Source organism: Typopeltis vanoorti, chromosome 3, assembly GCF_054136105.1.
Source record: "Typopeltis vanoorti isolate ZY-2024b chromosome 3, IOZ_Tvanoo_1.0, whole genome shotgun sequence".
Taxonomy (NCBI): domain Eukaryota; kingdom Metazoa; phylum Arthropoda; class Arachnida; order Uropygi; family Thelyphonidae; genus Typopeltis; species Typopeltis vanoorti.
Window position 1 is genome coordinate 135897204 of NC_143551.1, and position 16077 is coordinate 135913280.

The 16077-nt window shown below is 34.9% G+C and overlaps 1 protein-coding gene across 1 annotated transcript in view; it reads left to right on the forward strand.

Moving 5' to 3' along the window:
* Window positions 1-290: 290 nt before the first annotated feature.
* ClpP (Caseinolytic protease proteolytic subunit) overlaps window positions 291-16077 on the forward strand; it is a 66626-nt gene continuing 50839 nt past the window's right edge. Inside the window, exon 1 of the mRNA XM_090416031.1 lies at window positions 291-466. Within this exon, the coding sequence (XP_090272157.1) occupies window positions 440-466 (27 nt within the window). The 5' untranslated portion in view covers window positions 291-439. The remainder of the gene's footprint in view (window positions 467-16077) is intronic.

Consider the following 16077-nt stretch of genomic DNA (forward strand, 5'->3'; position numbering starts at 1 on the left):
AACTTTTGGTAGAATATTGTAAGTTGGTAGGAAGGATTATTTGGTTCATTTGTATCCACCCCCCTTATGATCCTTGACTTATGTCTCCTTATGAAAGGCTACTACTAATAATAATTATCTGCGTAACCTGGTTAGCTAAGTGAATATTATTATACACTTAGCTAACTTATTTACTTATTTGTTTTTTAACAAATTGACTATTTTGAAAATGCTTTAAAAAGGTCAATTAACTGAATTAAATTTATGAACGTTAGATGGCCTCCTGAAAAGGAAATGCATCAACATTAAGACACCATGCGTTGTTTTATACGTGTTTGTAGTCCGGTTGTGTGTTAATATTATTTTTGTGAAATAAAAAAATAATAAAAATAAAACAAATTAAAAGAGTGGGGACGTTAATAAGATTTTGTAAAGAAAAACTGTTATACAACTGGTCTCTATGATGAGGAGTTATACCCTTTATCAGGTAGTTAATTTATAAAATTTCCGTTGCAAAAGGAGCTATAGAAAGCTGTCCTTTGATTTTTATATTAGCGATGCTAACATAGCAATGCAGTTAGTTAAATAATTCAAAACGTGCATGTGGGATGAAAATATAACAAGTAAACAAGTTTACATTTTTATCGGCAATACATGCATGCCCACAAGCGAAGACTTGATTCTTCAATAAAGCGTTCACAATATTAATCCCATGGGTTACAAACTATTTTACATCTATCTTATGCATTAAAATTTTGACAGGATCTAAGATCATAGCTCCCTAGGATGAAAAATTTGTCGACAGTGTTTATGTGGTTCTCTAACAACATACTCCTTGATATTTAAGCATCAAACAGTGTATAGTTCAACTTGCAGTCAAAAAATCGTTATTGCATTGTAGTGCTATTTTTACTGATTTCTTAACCAAAACACCAGAATGGTTGCATTTAATCGAAAACAGATTGTTTAGCTTCATATGATTTATGACAATGTTGGCAGATATACATGCAAAAAAAAAAAAAAATGTTATTGGTTCAACAAATTAAAGTTTTTGCTTTAACTGTACTTATTGCAGTTGTATGTAGGAGTGTTAAGTACTAGTTTGGACCTCTGGATATGTTTTTTGGATTTGCATCCTTCCTTCAGTGTTTGGAGAAAACAAAGTACTGGAGAACCACACCAGCATCTGTTTGCATGAGAGATCCCATGCTAGTGATCCTATTCTCGTTCCTTCTGGATATCCATGAATAACTGAATAATATAATCACGTAAACACAAGAAAGATATTTCATTAACCAAATATTTCGGTTTGGAAATAGCAGACCATCTTCAGTGGCACTACAAGAACAGTTTAAAAAAAAAAAAAAAACAAGGTGGTATACTAACAATAGATCATTTAAAAATAGAACAAGCCACGTGATGTTATATCACTAAGTATTAAATGGAATATTTTAAAGCAGAGACATGATTGAAATAAAGATATTAATAATATTAAATAACATAAAATTAATATGAATTAATGAGTTATCCTGATTAGACTTTCCCAGATTTTTGATATAGATATACAGTCATTCCGATTCAGGTTAGTACAATGGAGTAAGGCCTCTATGCTTTCTTTGAATAAACGTTCAAATTTATAACAGGATCTATGTAAGAGGTGAGTTTTTGACCAAAGGATGTTGTGGTTAGTTTCAATCCCGTGCTTCGTTTATTCAAAGAAAGCGTACAGGCCTTACTCCATCATCCTAACCTGAATCGGAATGACTGTATATCTATATCAAAAATCTGGGAAAGTCTAATCAGGATAACTCATTAATTCATATTAATTTTGTTATTTAATATTATTAATTAATATCTTTATTTCAATCATGTCTCTGCTTAAAAATATTCCATTTAATACTTAGTGATATAACATCACGCGGCTTGTTCTATTTTTAAATGATCTATTGTTAGTATTCCACCTTGTATTTTTTTTTTTTTTTTTAAACTGTTCTTGTAGTGCCACTGAAGATGGTCTTCTATTTCCAGACCGAAATATTTGGTTAATGAAATATCTTTCTTGTGTTTACGTGATTATATTATTCAGTCTTTATGTCACAAGTATCCTTAAAACATTAAATTTTACATCCATGAATAACATATACAGTTTTTAGTAGATTTTACATGTACTATATCATTATCCAGACATCTTTGAAGTTACAGGATTCAAAAAGTAAGAACCACTTAGTCTAGTGTCCAAAGTTTATCCACATTCTTTACTCACCATACCCACAGATACTACAGCTCAATCAGCATTATGATTTATTTCCCCATGTTCATTATACCCTTATACAATTTTTGGATAATGTGTTTTTCATTTCCTTCCACTCCTGTGAATATATATATATATATATATATGTTAAGAATACCAAGCAATTTTTTAAACCTGGTTTTATTCCATTTCCCAAGTAAGCAAACAGACAAATAAGTCAAGTTTGCGCCTGCAAGTGATGTTTTGGCATTAAGGGTAAATATAAAGATTAGTGATCAGAGCTCATGCCACCTTTACCACGAGTTGCCTTGCTCCTGTACTACCTGTAGGGTCAGCTAGACTTGCATCACTTGCAGGCGCAAACTTGACTTATTTGTCTGTTTGCTTACTTGGGAAATGGAGTAAAACCAGGTTTAAAAAATTGCTTGGTATTCTTAACATTTATTATACCCAAGGTAAAATACTTTCTACATTTATATCTCCTCCAGAGATTTTTATTTAATAAGGTTAAAACACCTTATGGCAACTTGTTCTGGTAAAATACTTATGAGCTTTGTATCACTAAATCTTGGTATTTCTAGCCTAGCTCCCACTGATGAGACCTCAATAAAGGTCGAAACCGGTCTGGGTAGTGGCCTCTTGCCTTTAATACAAAACATCATGCATCTCCTTTTTGGAGATGTGTTTTGGCATTAAGGGTAAATATAAAGATTAGTGATCAGAGCTCATGCCACCTTTACCACGAGTTGCCTTGGTCCTGCACTACCTGTAGGGTCAGCTAGACTTGCATCACTTGCAGGCGCAAACTTGACTTATTTGTCTGTTTGCTTACTTGGGAAATGGAGTAAAACCAGGTTTAAAAAATTGCTTGGTATTCTTAACATTTATTATACCCAAGGTAAAATACTTTCTACATATATATATATATATATTTTTTTTTTTTTTTTGGTAATCTCTCATTACAGTATCTGAACTATGCATCAGTTTTCTTCTTTTTCTTACTGAGTGTGTGTGCCACACTGTGCTATGGACCACTCTGGAGCAAAAGGTAGACAAAAACTAACTACTAATTATTATTTTGGTAACCTTTGTGGTGTCAATAGACTCATTTGGGAGACCAACTCAACTAGCAATATGTCTATCATAACGAACTTTGATGTTATTTACACTCCCTGCATTCATAATCCATTCTGCCATTGCCTTCCACTCACCAGCAACTCTCCATGTAAAGAATCTCATGCCTTTCTTCACCACATCTTTATACAACTTCCAGGGATGGCCTCTTGTTCCTCTTATCTTAACATCCACTTCTTTTATAATTCCTTCTGTATTAGTTTTATAAAATCTCTTAAATAACTTGAAGTACTCTATCATATCTCCTCTTTTCCTCCTATCTGCCACTCTGTAATCCACATCCCTCGAACGCTCTTCATAACCAACACTTGGGAGTCCTGATATCACTTTGATCATTCATCTTTGGACCCTCTAAATGTCAAATGAAAACCAGGCTACGAGCACAATAATCCTCATGTGGTTAGACAAATGCTTTATATAGAAGCACCACCACTTCCTTATTCCTACGTGCGAATGTACTTTTTATTGTAGCAGCAATATAATGTGCAGTCTTTGCAACACTTGCAAAGACTGCAGTGTGCCCTCGGAACTTTAGTCAACTGTCTATCACCACCCCAAGGTCTTGAATCTCATCCATTTCCTGAAGTACAGCTCCACCAATACACTATGTAGTTTTATATCTCTCTACCCCGAAGTCTAACACCCTACATTTATTAATATTAAAGCTACAATCCCACTCATCTGTCCAAGCTAAAAGTCTATTCAAATTTTCCTGTAGAGAATTAACATCAGCAACACTCCTACCTAACTTTGCATCATCAGCAAATGTTTGAACATCCTCCAGTCAGTCCACATGAAATATAATTAACAAATAAGTTAAACAGTAGGGGGGGGGGGCTAACAACAGAACCAGACATGCTACTAGCCACCTTCCTTTATTGAGACACTGCTCCATCATACACAACTTGCTGATATCTTTCAGAAAGCCAATCTTCAACATTTAACAATCTGTTATCTAATCCCATCCTCAGCAGCTTAGATCTGTAAGATCCCTTATACATCAATGTGTCATGTGGTAATTATCAAATGCCTTTGCAGAGTTCAAGAAAATCATCATCATCAAATTCCTGATAAATACCCTCAAGGGGTGTATAGGATATGATAGTACTACATGAAAAATTTACACCATTATTAACTTCCTATCTACAATTTTCCTCCAAATCAGTCTGTTACCTGTAAAGACTCCAATATTATCAGGTCTTATATTTCTGTCTTCTAAGGCACTTTTTACTGTATCAATCCACCTATATCTTGGTCTTCCTCTAGGTCTTTTTCTTGCTAACCTGGCAGAAAACACTTCTTTTGCTAATCTTTCCTCTCCTATTCTGTTTAAGTGACCATTACCACTTGAGATTAGTTCTGCTAACACATTCCTGGATGCTGACAATATCATGTTCTTTTCTAATATCCTTGTTTTTAATATGATATTGCCATTGATGCCATCTGTTCATGCCCCTAATCTTTCTCAGGATTCTCATATCTGCAGTCTCTAGTCTTTGGTCAAGTGTTTTACTTCTAACCCAGCTCTCAGATCCATAAGTTAAAATTGGTTTGAACACCGTCTTCTATACAGCTAATTTAGTGTTTTGGTTAATTTCTCTCTTATTCCATATAAATTTTTTCAGTTGACTGCCTACCATACCAGCTTTGTTGATTTTGTTGTCTATTTCCATATTTAATTTACCATCTTCACTAAAAACTGTGCCTAAGTAGCTGAAACATTTTACTTGTTCTATAGGTTCTCCATTCATAATGCAGTTGATATTTTCAATATTTCTGTATATTTTCATTGTCTTTGTCTTTTTAATGCTGACCTTTATACCATATCTATTACAACAGTTATTCAATTTAGTCCGGGAATCGTGCAGACTTGTAGCGGATTTATTTAGAAGTATAACATCATCCGCATAAAGCAAAGAGCTGAGATTAACACCTCCAATTTTGATATCAGGTTTAATACCACTTTCCAGTCATAATGTGATCCATATAGATAATGAATAACAGAGGGGATAATGTACATCCTTGTCTGACACCATTAACATTAAACCACCTTCCTGTACTTCTTTCAATTCTAACTGCTGACTTACAAATCAAATAAAGACTAAGTATTGCTTGATATAACTGTAGCTTTTCGAATAGCTTCTCTCTTGGCATTTCAACACATTCATCGCCTTATCATAAAATGTAAGCAGATTGCTGAAGCAAGTCCTGCCCTTCACAAACCTATGCTGATCATCATAGAGAATCTTATGTCCATCAACCCAATCCTGTATGCTATTCCCAACCAATTTTTCAACACTTTGACAACAACTGCATATGAAAGCATTATTGAAATTAACAAGCTGAAAGTGATATATTTTTTGGATAACATAAGGGATCAATCTTAATGTTAAAAGAGAATGCATCATTGATTACAGGTTCAAAATTACACAGTAATTTCATTTGGATCACATACAATTACTATATTATTATTATTACCATTACCCCAAGACCCCATGGAGTCAAAGACTCATCTGGGAAGTCCTTTTATCACACACACAGCTCATCGTGTCATGCCTTAAACACATTCAAACTTCTTGCAGATACCACACTCTCAGGCAAGGCATTTCAAACATTCACAACTCTGAATGAAAAAAAACCTGCCCCTCACTCCCCTACTCGCACCCTCTTTATACAGTTTCCAGGGATGACCTCTGGTTCTCCCCTGATCTCCTACTATTTTCTGTAGAATTTCTCCAGCATTGATCCTATAACAACCCCTTACCAACTTGTAGGTCTCTATCATATCTCCCCCCCTTCTTCCTGTCCACCAGACTCTGCAAATTACATCTTCTCAATCTTTCCTCATACTCGACATTCCAGAGGTCAGAAACTACCTTAGTCAATCGCCTTTGAACCCTTTCCAACATCTCTTCATCCTTCTGAAAACTAGGTGACCAAATCTGGGCACAATAGTCCATGTGTGGCTTAATCAAAGCCTTATACAACGGAACAAGAATCTCCCTGCTTCTACACTTCAGTGTCCTCCGCATCATTCCCAGAAGCCTTTGTGTTGTCTTCACAATTTTGGCTGTGTCCCCTAAATTTCAGATCCTTATCCACTATCACCCCCCAGATCTCTTATTTCTTCCACCTCCAACAACTCACCAAACATAAATTCTGCATCCCATCTTTGTTTTCCAAATTTTAAAACCTTACATTTTGCAACATTGAACTCGCATTTTGCTTGCCCTATCACTCAATTTATTCAAGTCTTCTTGTAAGGCCACAACATCTTCACTACTCTTCATGGTTCATCCCAACTTTGCATCATCTGCAAACAACTGAATATCTCCATCCAAATCTTCACCTATATTGTTAATATACAAGTTAAACAGCAGTGGCCCCAAAACAGATCCCTGAAACACACCACTAGTGACTTTCCTTTTCCTGGATATCGCTCCCCCATACACAACTTGTTGATACCTATCAGATAGCTAGTCTGCAATCCAATGCACTAATCTAATATCCAACCCCATCTGCTCTAGTTTGATTATCAGTTTATCATGAGGTACTCTATCAAAAGCCTTTGCGAAATCTAAGTATATTACTATGTATCCTTCTGCTCTGTCCCAGGAAGCAGTCACTTTATTGTAATAAGTAAGTAGATTACTAAACATGACCTCCCTTTAGCAAATCCATGCTGTCTATCAAAGATAATACCATTGTTGTCAACCCAACTCTGGATCCTAGTTCTCACAAGCTTCTCCAACAACTTAACCACAACACCTGACACACAGATAGGCCTATAGTTTGATGCTTGAGTTCGATCACCTCCTTTATGAAGTGGCACAATCTTGCCCTCCTTCCACTCCTTATGGACTTGACCGAGTACAAGACTCGTATTAAAAAAATATGTCAAGACAGGTATCAACTCCCTGGCACATTCCTTCAGAATACATGGTGATATATTATCAACTCTCACACCCTTATTAACATCTAGTTTACTCAACTCCCCATACACCTCTTGCTCACTTACATTCAGTCTCTCCTCCCCATCATCTACTGCTCTCAATCTCTCCATGAAGTCACATTCACAAGATTGAAAGACCTTTATGAATGGCTCATTAAGTATCTCCACCATACATTCTGTAACAGCTGTCTTTATACCATTTTCTCCTATCAATGTCATCCTTCCATAATCATTCTTTCTTTTTCTGGCTACATATCAAAAGAACTCCTTAGGATTCTTTTTGGCTTCATTAGCTAACTGCTGTTCATACCTCTCTTTAGCTACCCTCACCAACCAAGTCACCCTCCTTGCCTGGTCTTTATAGACCTCATGGAATTTGTTATTTCCATTTCTCTTATGCAGCCTCTCAATGCCCTTTTTCTCTGTTTCACATGCTTAATCTCTTTATTCATCCATCTGATACCACCTTATTTAACCTTGTCACCCTTAGAATACATTTAGACATTGCATCTGCTAGATAGTTTTGAAAATCCCCCAAGCTGCATTGATCTCTTTTCCAGCTAACTCCTCATTCCATGCTACACCTGCAAGCTGTCTCCTGAGTTCTTCATAATCACCCCCCCCCCCCTGTAGTTCCACATATACCCTTTTCTCACAGAGGTCCTCACACTGCTGGCAACCACCCAGGTAATCACCTCATGGTCACTCTCACCAATTGGTGGATCATTTGAAACCTCATTTATAATTACATCCTCTGATGAATGACCAAATCCAAGATCCTCAATCCTCTCGTGCCCTCTGTTACGTGCTGTCTGAGGTAGTTATCCCTCAAAAACTCAAGAAACTCATTTTCCCTACTTCCAGTTGCTATCTCATCATTCCAGTTTATATTGTCATAATTAAAATCACCCATAATGATCACCCTTTTCTTATTTGCTTGGCTAATTTGATTATACATTTCATTATCATGACCATCCACATTGCCTGGTCTATAACAACATCCAACCAAGTATTTGATTCCATTCACCTCTATCTCACACCATACTGCTTCAAAACCACTGGTACTATTTCCCTCTTGCATCTCTACTTTGTATGGACATAACTCTTTATCTATCATCAATAGCACTCCTCTCTCCCTTTTTACCCCTTCTATCCTCACGAAACACATCATACCTTCCATCTCTATTCCTGTCAGGATGTCGTCCTCTTCGAACCATGTCTCACTTATTCCAACAATCTTTGGGTGAACAGACGCAATTAATGCAACCATTTCATTTGCCTTGTTTCTTATACTTCTAGCATTTGTATACAAACACAACAGTGCATTTCTGGATCTATAGCTAGGTCCACTGATACCACTCACTCGATGTGATCTCTCCATTTCCCTTTCTGCTTATTCATTTTAAAACCATTTTCAATTCCAACTGTTTCCTCTTGATCCCAGGTCATCCCATTCCTTTCCTGTCTACACATGTTCTCACCTCCTCTCAGAGCATCCACCTTTCTCACTATGTACCCCTGTCCAATCTGAGCCTTCCTGTTTCCCTGCTCCTCTTGCACACCCATTCTTTCATTTTCTATACTCATACCACTCACTTCCTCATTCATAACCACCTCTTCAATCTCTCCTGTCTTACTTTCCTGCTCTTCCACATCACTTCCTGCTTGATCTGATTCATTCTCTCTCACTCTACTCACTTCTCTACCTTCCAGCAGCAGTCTCTCCAAGCGACTCACACCATAACACTTAAATGCAGTCCATCGCTCCCATACAGTTTACTTTGTCCTTCAAACTCATTCCACACATTAACAAACCGTACTCCTGTCTCCTCACACATTTCAGCCAGCATATCATTCATAATCCTTGCTCTCCGCCTCATCTCACCATAGTCATACCTGGGCAACACACTGACTACCCTTCCTGTCACACCATTCTCTTTTATCCTTCTAAGCAGCCTCCTGACATCCATTCTGACTTGCTCTTTGTCCTCTGTCAAATCATTCGTGCCGATTAAAACCATCAACTCCTTTGCTCGCTCCCTCCTCATATCCAGTGCCTCAATCACTCTACTCATTTTACTGCCTGGAAAATATACCTTGTGCATCCTATCATCCAGCACACCTTTAATAATGGAGTCGCCATATAACACCACTCGCTCATCTTTCGTTAACTCTTTCATGCCATCATGATTAGTTGTAATAGTCTTTACCCGAATTTTCTTAATTTCATTCTGCATCCATTTCATCTCTTTCCTCATCCAATCCAATTCAACTTCCGAATCTCACGTCACATTCTCTCTATCATTTATTCTTTTTAATTTTCTAACTCTCGACACACCCTCTTCTCACTTTCACTCTCATTCATCCTTCTGTGCTTCTGTACTTTCGGTCCAAGATGTGTCTGACTTTCGCTATCATTCATTCTTTCGATTTTTTCCACTTTCGATTCCTGCATCACGCCATTTCCATCATTCATTCTCTCGGTTTCATTTTCTTCCACCACTCTCGCCTCACTTTCGACCTTATTAACATCCATTACGGTTTTTAAATCGCTCGTTTTCTTTTTTACTGATTTTTTAACATTCTTTTGCCTCTCTCACGCCATTCTTCTCTTTCAAACGTGCACTCATTTTAACACGATATTCTCGCTACTAACACTAAACAGCTACAAATCATTTATGTAATCAATAGAATACATATCATCATCATCATCATACGTATCAAGGATTTAGGCCTAGTATGGCCTGTTCCAGCCTTAGAAGTCATCATTGAATCGTTTAAGAGGACGTCCTGGTGTTCTTTTTCCTAATGGCTTGTACTTTAAGGCTTGTTTTGGTAATCTTTCTGTTTTCATTCTTTGAACGTGTTCCATCCATCTATGTTTATATTTTTTAATTTTTTCAATTACTGGTTCTTGGTTTAATTCTTTCATAATATCTTCGTTTCTTTTGTGATCAAATGGGGTATACTTTGCAGTTTTTCTCATAAACTTCATTTCTGCTATTGTTAATCTTTGTTTGTCTTTTTGTTTTATTGTCCAGATTTCGCTTCCATACATTAAGACTGGTAGGGGTAATGTATTGTATACTTTTAGCCTGGTTTGTTTTTGAACTAGGTTTGGTTTAAATATAGAGTTAATTACTCCTGTTATTTTTAAATATTTTGCAATTTTTATGTTTATATCTTTTTCATTTTCATAAGTGATCATACATCCTAGGTAGTTAAATGAATTCACCTGTTCTAAGATCTTGTTATCTAATACTATTTTAGTTCTTGCTGGATCTTGTCCTTTAAAGGCCATAGTTTTTGATTTTTCCGTTGATATTATCATACCATAATCTTTGGATATCTCATTTAGATTTAAAATAGCTTTCTGTAAGTTATCTTCAGAATTTGTAATTATTATTTGGTCGTCTGCAAAGAGGAGAGTGTTTAAGTTAACTGTAGGTGAAAGTTTAATTCCTTGATGTAAATTTTTACTCCATTTTATTATTATTTCATTTAAGTAGATATTAAAAAGAGTTGCTGAGAGGGGACATCCCTGTCGGACCCCTTGGTTTATCTCTCTTGTATATGATAGCTCATGATTTAATGTTATTTGTATTTGATTATTTTCATATATACTTGTGACAGTTTTTAGGATATTATTTGGTATTTGTCTTTCTTTTAATATGTTAAATAATATGTTTCTTTTAACTTTGTCAAATGCTTTTTCAAAGTCAATAAATGCAATATGTGTTTCTAAATTATATTCTCTTCTTTTCTCTATTATTAATTTTAGGCAGAAGGCTGGGTCTATACATGATCGTCCTTTTCTAAATCCATTTTGCACCTCTAGAATAAAGTTTTCGGAATATTTCATTAGTTTGTTATTTAAGATTCTGCTGTATATTTTGTAACATGAATTTAGTATACTGATACCTCTATAGTTTTTAGGGTCATCTCTATTACCTTTCTTAAAGATAGGAATCACAATTGCTTTTTTCCATTCTATTGGGGGGATACCAGTTGAGTAAATTTTATTTAATAATAATAAGAGTCTTCCTTTGAATCTTGTTCCTGCGTATTTATATAGTTCTGAACCTAGCTTATCTTCTCCAGGTGATTTTCCGTTTCTTGTTTCTTTCAGGCTGATTTCTAATTCTTCTTCAGTTATTTCCTTTTCATTTTCGTTAATTGTTTGCCAGTTGTCTTTTTTAAAATATTTGTCTGTCCACAGTTCTGTGTAGTAATTTAGAAATTCTTCTAATTTCAATTCAGTGTTTAATTTTATGTTTTCTTTGGTATCTGCATTTAGGTGTTTCAAAATCTTGTATACATTGGGTCTTATTTTATATAAATCATGTTCTAAATTAGAAACAAATTTATTCCATGATTCTCTATGTCTTTTTCTGACTTCTCTTTTAGCTATGGCTCTTATTCTTTTATATTCTATTTCATCTTCTAATCTTTTACTGCTTAACCATTTGTGATAGGCTTCTTTTTTCTTTTTGATTATTTCTTTGATTGTATCATCCCAGATCTTCAGTTTTTTTCTTTTATTGAATTTTTTGGTCTTTCCTAAGCTTTCATTTGCTGCTGCATTTAGTATCGTTTTTATATTAAGCCATTCTATTTCTATTTCTTCATTTTGTTTTATTTTATCTAGATATTGGTTAATTCTTTGTTCATATAGCCATTGTACATTTGTGTCATTCAATAGTCTAGTTTTATAAACAAATGTTTCAATTTTTCTTTCTGTTCTTGTTACTTGTAGCCATTTAGGTGGTAATCTTAATTTTATTTTAACAAGGAAGTGGTCACTGCTTATTTCATATCCTCTGTGAACTTTAACATCTAGTGAAAATTTTGATGTCTTTTCATTTAATATGAAGTAATCTAATATTGATTTCCATCCTCTTGCTGCCCAAGTATATTTATGTATGTCTTTATGTTTATAGAAGGAATTCATTATTTTTAGGTTATTATAAACTACAAAGTCAATTGACTATAGAATAGAATACATATAACACACTTAATGAAAAGACTGAAATCTAAATTAAAGTCATGGGATGACAAAGCCACCACCATGTTTAATCTGCTGGTTACCACTCTAAAGTCTAATAATAACAATGAATTTGTAATTAAGTTTAAGCAAAACAAAATCCCCCACACTAATAATAATGGTAGTGCACAACTTTTACAGCAACTCTTACTCAAACAAACACTCATATATACTTAATTATTCCAAGAATACTTATCTCAATCTGGAGCTCTTCTTACACACGTGCGCCATGCTTGACTCACGAAATGTTGAACCAACTACTATAAGAAGTGTACTTGTGGAAATTCTGGAAAAGGGTTTTCAAAAGTATGGGAATGTAATAAACATCCCATGTATATGAACTTTCACAGCTGAAAATGGCATCACTGATTCACAATGAAAAAAAAAAATGTGGCATCGAAGATCATAGGGACTACTAAGGCCAAATTCAAACATTTTTCAATGCATTCAATAAGAAATATAACAACACCAAATAAAGACCATCAAAACATAACATATGAATGATGTTGAAAAAGAAAGATCCTTTCATACTTAAACTGAAAATGATCTAATAGAAACAGCCATGAAACATAGAAACTGAAATAGTGAAAATGACACAACTACATGTTGAGAAATAAAGATAGCAGAATATCTAAATTATTTAATGGAGACAACTATGATTCCACACAAAAAAAAAAAAAAAACTGTGAAAAATACAAATAAGCATTTAGAAAAAGAGTCAGAAACAGAAAAGAAGGCACTAAAAATGGGCAGCAAATGTAGGAGGCAAGGTGTGTGTGTAAGAGAGAGGAAAACGTAGAAATAGCAATAAGCTACAGTTGAACTCAAATGCACTAAAAAAAAAATAATAATAACAAAACAAAGGAATTAAAAAAAAATTCTTTCAATAAAACTAATGCCAAGAAGAGCAACAAGCATAGTCTTGAAATACAGTTGCTAGACAATACCCTAGCAACTAGTAATGAGTAACTTAACCTGAATGCAAGGCGATGCATTACTATAGGGTGACTCATAAGTCATGAAAGGGTTGAAAATATGAATAAGTTCACAACCCAACAACGAACTAAAATTGTGCAATTTTATTTTGCAAATCGGTTTTCGATTATGCAAGCAAATAATTTTGCAAAGATCGGCAATTAATATGGCCATCATGTTCTCTCGATCTGACGGCTCCTGGCTTCTTCCTGTGGGGTTACCTGAAAGAAAAGGTGTATGCTAACAAGCCTAAAACAATCCAACACATTTGTGCAGAAATTAGGATGCTGCAGCCAGAAATCTATTTCTGGCTGCAGCATCCTAATTTCTCCATGAAAATTACATCCTCCAGGAAACAAACATAACCCAAGTTGGCAGAAATCAAGAAAACGAAGAGAATGTACAACGTCATAATCTACTGAAGTAGTGAAAGTAACATTGCTAGAGGACAACCATAATTTTGGCAACCAACTTCTCCATGAAAATTACATCCTCTAGAAGAGGCCAAAAAGGGAAGAATAATAGCAGTAACATTGAAACTGGCAAACTAAACAGTAAACTTCACAATTATATTAAACAGCAGAGACAAAATCCACCAAGCCCATTTACAACCAAATTAAAAGCTCAGGGAGGAACAAGCAATGAACAAAATACAACATCTAGGCCTATGGAGATAAGAAAAATATTCATCTTCTGTTTTCTACATAATGCAAAACAAATAACCAAGCAGGAATTAAAGGAGATAATCAGTAATCTATCTCTCAAACACAATAGATAGAGATAACTTAGAAACAGAAATCAAAGGAAGTTGTATTTCCATATTCAAGTTTCTGTAGCTATTATGGTGATTTATGTTGAAGTTTTGGAATAAAAACTACATACAACTGAAATGAAAATAAATAATTTAATAACTAAATTAAATATTTATATGCCAATGTCTACCCATCTCAAGCTAGAATTATCAAAGGCACTTTGAACACACAGTCAGCAAAGACTAGGAATGAAATTACGTAGAAAACAAGGTCAGTCACATGTAGATAAAGCAACAGTGGCACTCTCTGCCATAGTTTCCTGAGATTTCTGCTGATATGAGGATAGAGCAGTGCCAAAATTTGTGTAGGGTTACACCATCAGTTCTATTGATGGTGTAACCATCAATAGAACTGATGGTGTAACCCTACACAAAAATCCAGGTCACTGGATTTTGCAGAACGTGAGGCTTTTTTCAGGAGCAGTATTTGTGATTTGAAAGGATGGAATGAGAAGTTGGGTGGAAAGGAGATCAATGTTGCTTGGGTGATATTTAAGAACTGTCTAGTAGAAGCAAAATCTAAATGTATTCCTAAGGGCAGAAAGTTAAATAAGGTAAATAATAGCATCCCATTAAATATTTTGTCCTGCTCACCTACACCTCACACCATATGCTTTTACAACTATTAGTGCCATTTCTTTTCAAATTCCCCACTCTGAGAGTACTTTACTCATAATTTATCATAAGTAAGAAATAGATGGTTGAAATTAAGCATGCAATGCAGAGAAAAAAAAGGCATTGTGGAGGCAACATAAGAGGAGTGGTAATAATCAACATGGTGACTTGGTTGGTAAGTGTAGCAAAAGTTCAGTATGAGCAGCAGTTAGCTAATGAACTCAAAATAAATCATAGGGAGTTTTTTGATATGTAGCCAGCAAAAATGATTATTATAGGATGGCACTGATTGGAGAAAATTATATAAGGACAAGTGCTGTGGAGGGTATAGTTGATATATTGAATGAGCAGTTCATAGAGGTCTTTCATCCTTGTGAATGTGACATCATGGAGATGATGAGGAGGAGAGACTGACTGCAAGGGTTCTCTAATTAAATTGCATAACAGATGGAACATATTTGGCATGAAAATAGACAGGAATATAGAAAACTTCAGCTGCGTTCTCAATGGGGAACCTATAAAACAAGTAAAATATTTCATCTATTTAGGCACAGTTTTAGTGAAGATGGCAAATTAAACTTGGAAATAGACAACAGAATAAGCATATGGGGAACCAATTGAATAAATTTATATGGAATAAAAGAAAGATTATCCAAAACAAAACAAAACTAGCAATATACAAGTCTTCAAACCAGTTTTAAGTTATGGATTTGAGGGCTTGGGTTAGAAATAAAATACTTAATCAAAGACTAGAGACAACAGATATCAGAATTCTGAGAAAAATCTGGAGAGTGAACAGATTTCATCAGTAGCAGAATCATATTAAAAATGAAGATACTAGAAAGGAACATGATGTTGTTAGCATTCAAGAATGTGTAAGTAGCGCTAATCTAAGGTGGTATAGTTACTTAAATAGAATGAGTGAGGAAAGGTTAGCAAAACAGATATTTGATGCCAAGATGGCAGGAAAGGGGACCCAGAGGAAGGCCAAAGTCTAGATGGTTTGATTCAATCAGAAGTGCATTTGAAGCACACAGTGTTGGATACGACTTTATTGGAGTGCTGACAAGTAACAGATTAATTTGAGGAAAATTGTTAATAGGAGATTAATAATAATATAAACCTAATCATGTGCTGTCATAATAGCCTGAACACCTGCTGAGAGTATATATATATATATATATATCAGGAAATTGATGATGATCACTCACGTTGTACTCACTAAACTGATCTGCCTAAGCATTTCCTGCTTGTCACCCTCTCTTTTCTCTGGCTTATAATAGCATCCCATTAAATATCTTGTCCTGCTCACCTAC